The 2,268-nt window shown below is 65.5% G+C and overlaps 1 protein-coding gene across 1 annotated transcript in view; it reads left to right on the forward strand.

Moving 5' to 3' along the window:
- ARHGAP4 (Rho GTPase activating protein 4) overlaps positions 1-2,268 on the forward strand; it is a 21,281-nt gene that overhangs the window by 6,177 nt on the left and 12,836 nt on the right. The window contains exons 2-5 of the mRNA XM_040626945.1: positions 776-983; positions 1,060-1,222; positions 1,367-1,429; positions 1,701-1,922. Coding sequence (XP_040482879.1) covers positions 776-983; positions 1,060-1,222; positions 1,367-1,429; positions 1,701-1,922 — 656 coding nt within the window. The remainder of the gene's footprint in view (positions 1-775; positions 984-1,059; positions 1,223-1,366; positions 1,430-1,700; positions 1,923-2,268) is intronic.

Raw genomic sequence — 2,268 nt, forward strand, 5'->3', positions numbered from 1 at the left:
CTTTGCTTTAATGGGGAAAGCAGTGTTGCCAAATCAAGCCAGCGATAAGGTGTCAAAAGCCAGCGGTGTGGGGACCCTGGGTGTGGCTCTCTCTGCTGGGAGGTGGGGGTGGGGGTGCCCTGTGAGTGGGTGTCGGGGAGTGGAAACGGGAGACAGAAAACAGGCCAGCTCTCTCAGTTCCTTCACTTGTCAGGTCCCACCAGCTTGCTCTGGCCATTGGCCCTCCCTGTGGGGCTGCCCTTTCCCCTTGGGGGGCCAAGGGCAGGGTTTCTAGGCACTAAGGCCAGAAGTTCACTGCAGGTTTGGCAGAACACCATGACGGCCTTGCCCCTACGCAACGCTGTGTGTCTGTGTGTTTGCAGGAGAGGCTACCCTGCCTGGGGTCCCGGGCACCCAAAAGGCAGGAAGTGGCAGGGCAAACAACGCAGGGGCTTTCCAAGAACCAGGGAGTGATGGGAAGCCCAACTGAAAGGCACCTGGCTGGGGACAGGGCGAGATGGGGCTGGGGCAGCTCTGTGTTCCCACCATCACAACAGGCTCCGACCCTCCCGGATCGGCCAGGCTCCCTCTCTCCCTAGAACAACCTTCCTGTTCTTCAACTGGTTGAGCCTGGCCTGTTCCCTTTAGCCTTAACACAGAAGTCCCTTTCCCCAGGGTTGTCCTGAGCCCAGCCAGAAGGCTGTGCCCAGAACACCTCCCTGGGGGCCAGCTTCCTTCCCCTCCTGGGTCTTGGGGCCTTGTCCCCCACCCAGGCCTGAGCTGCGGTCCCCCGCAGAGATGCGCTGGCAGCTGAGCGAGCAGCTGCGCTGCCTGGAGCTGCAGGGCGAGCTGCGGCGGGAGCTGCTGCAGGAGCTGGCCGAGTTCATGCGGCGGCGCGCCGAGGTGGAGCTCGAGTACTCCCGGGGCTTGGACAAACTGGCAGAGCGCTTCTCCAGCCGAGGCGGCCGCCTTGGGGGCAGCAGCCGGGAGTACCAAAGCTTCCGGTAGGTACTGGCGGGGCAGGATGGCCACAGCGGGGCCCGCGGCCCTGCTCCCGGTCTGAGCGCCCCTCTGCCCCAGGAAGGAGCCGTCCCTCCTGTCGCCCTTGCACTGCTGGGCCGTGTTGCTGCAGCAGACGCGGCAGCAGAGCCGGGAGAGCGCGACCCTCAGCGAGGTGCTGGCCGGGCCCCTGGCCCAGCGCCTGAGTCACATCGCAGAGGATGTGGGGCGCATCGTCAAGAAGGTAAGACCTTCGCCCTGGGCATAGGAGGTGTGGTTGGTCCCAGGATCTAGGGAGGCCCGGTGGGTGTCTGGCCGAGGGGAGCTGGGCGGAGCCTTGAGTGCCCACACGGGGCAGTACGGTGCTCACACTCAGCCTCCTCCACAGAGTAAGGATCTGGAGCAGCGGCTGCAGGAGGAGCTGCTGGAGGTGGTGGCAGAGCTACAGACGGTGAGGACGGGGCAGGGCCCCAGTCAGAGGGAGATCGTCGTATGGCCTTGCCCCCAGCCAGCTCAAGGAAGACGATCAAGTGCCCAGGAGAGTCCTGGGGTTGGGGGACTGCAAGCACGGCCGTCTCTCCCTGTTCTGGGCACAGGGTGGCTGGGCTCAGTGCTTACTCAGGGTTGGTCAGTGCTCAGGTCTGAATCCCGGATGGACTGGAGGGGGGCTGGCTGTGGCCACGGCCTTCAGCAGGGCAGCCTGGCCTTGGTCCTCCCTGCAGGCCAAGAAGACGTACCAGGTGTACCACACGGAGAGTGTGAATGCTGAGGCCAAGCTCCGGGAAGCTGAGCGGCAGGAGGAGAAGCGGGTGGGCCGAAGTGCCGCCGCCGCCGCCGCCGCCGCCGCCGCCGCCGCCACCACCACCACCGCCACCGCCACCGCCACCGAGGCAGGGCCCCTCCGCAAGAGCTCCCTCAAGAAGGGAGGGCGGCTGGTGGAGAAGGTGGGCGTGCAGGGCACCCTGTCTGTCTTCGAAGGCTCTGGTTCTAGCCTTTGTCCCTGGAATCCCTGGTCCTCACTGGGGCCTGCTGGGAGGTGGTGCATGGAGGGTGAAAGCAGGGCTGGGGAGAGGAGAGTCACAGATCTCTGGTAAGGCTGGGCCTAGTCAGCTCTGCTGGCTTTGGAGGGCTCCCCAGGCTGGGGTGGTAGATGCTGTGGGGGAGGGGTTGGCAGGAGAACAGTCTCCCCCGTGCTCCTAGCTCTCCCCTACCCAGCTGGAGTGAAGAAAGCTTTGGTGCTCCCAAGTCAGGAAGCCTTTCCACCCCCCCCCCCCCCCCCCCCCCCCCCCC

This window comes from Ursus maritimus (assembly GCF_017311325.1).
Source record: "Ursus maritimus isolate PB19 chromosome X unlocalized genomic scaffold, ASM1731132v1 scaffold_X1, whole genome shotgun sequence".
NCBI lineage: Eukaryota > Metazoa > Chordata > Mammalia > Carnivora > Ursidae > Ursus > Ursus maritimus.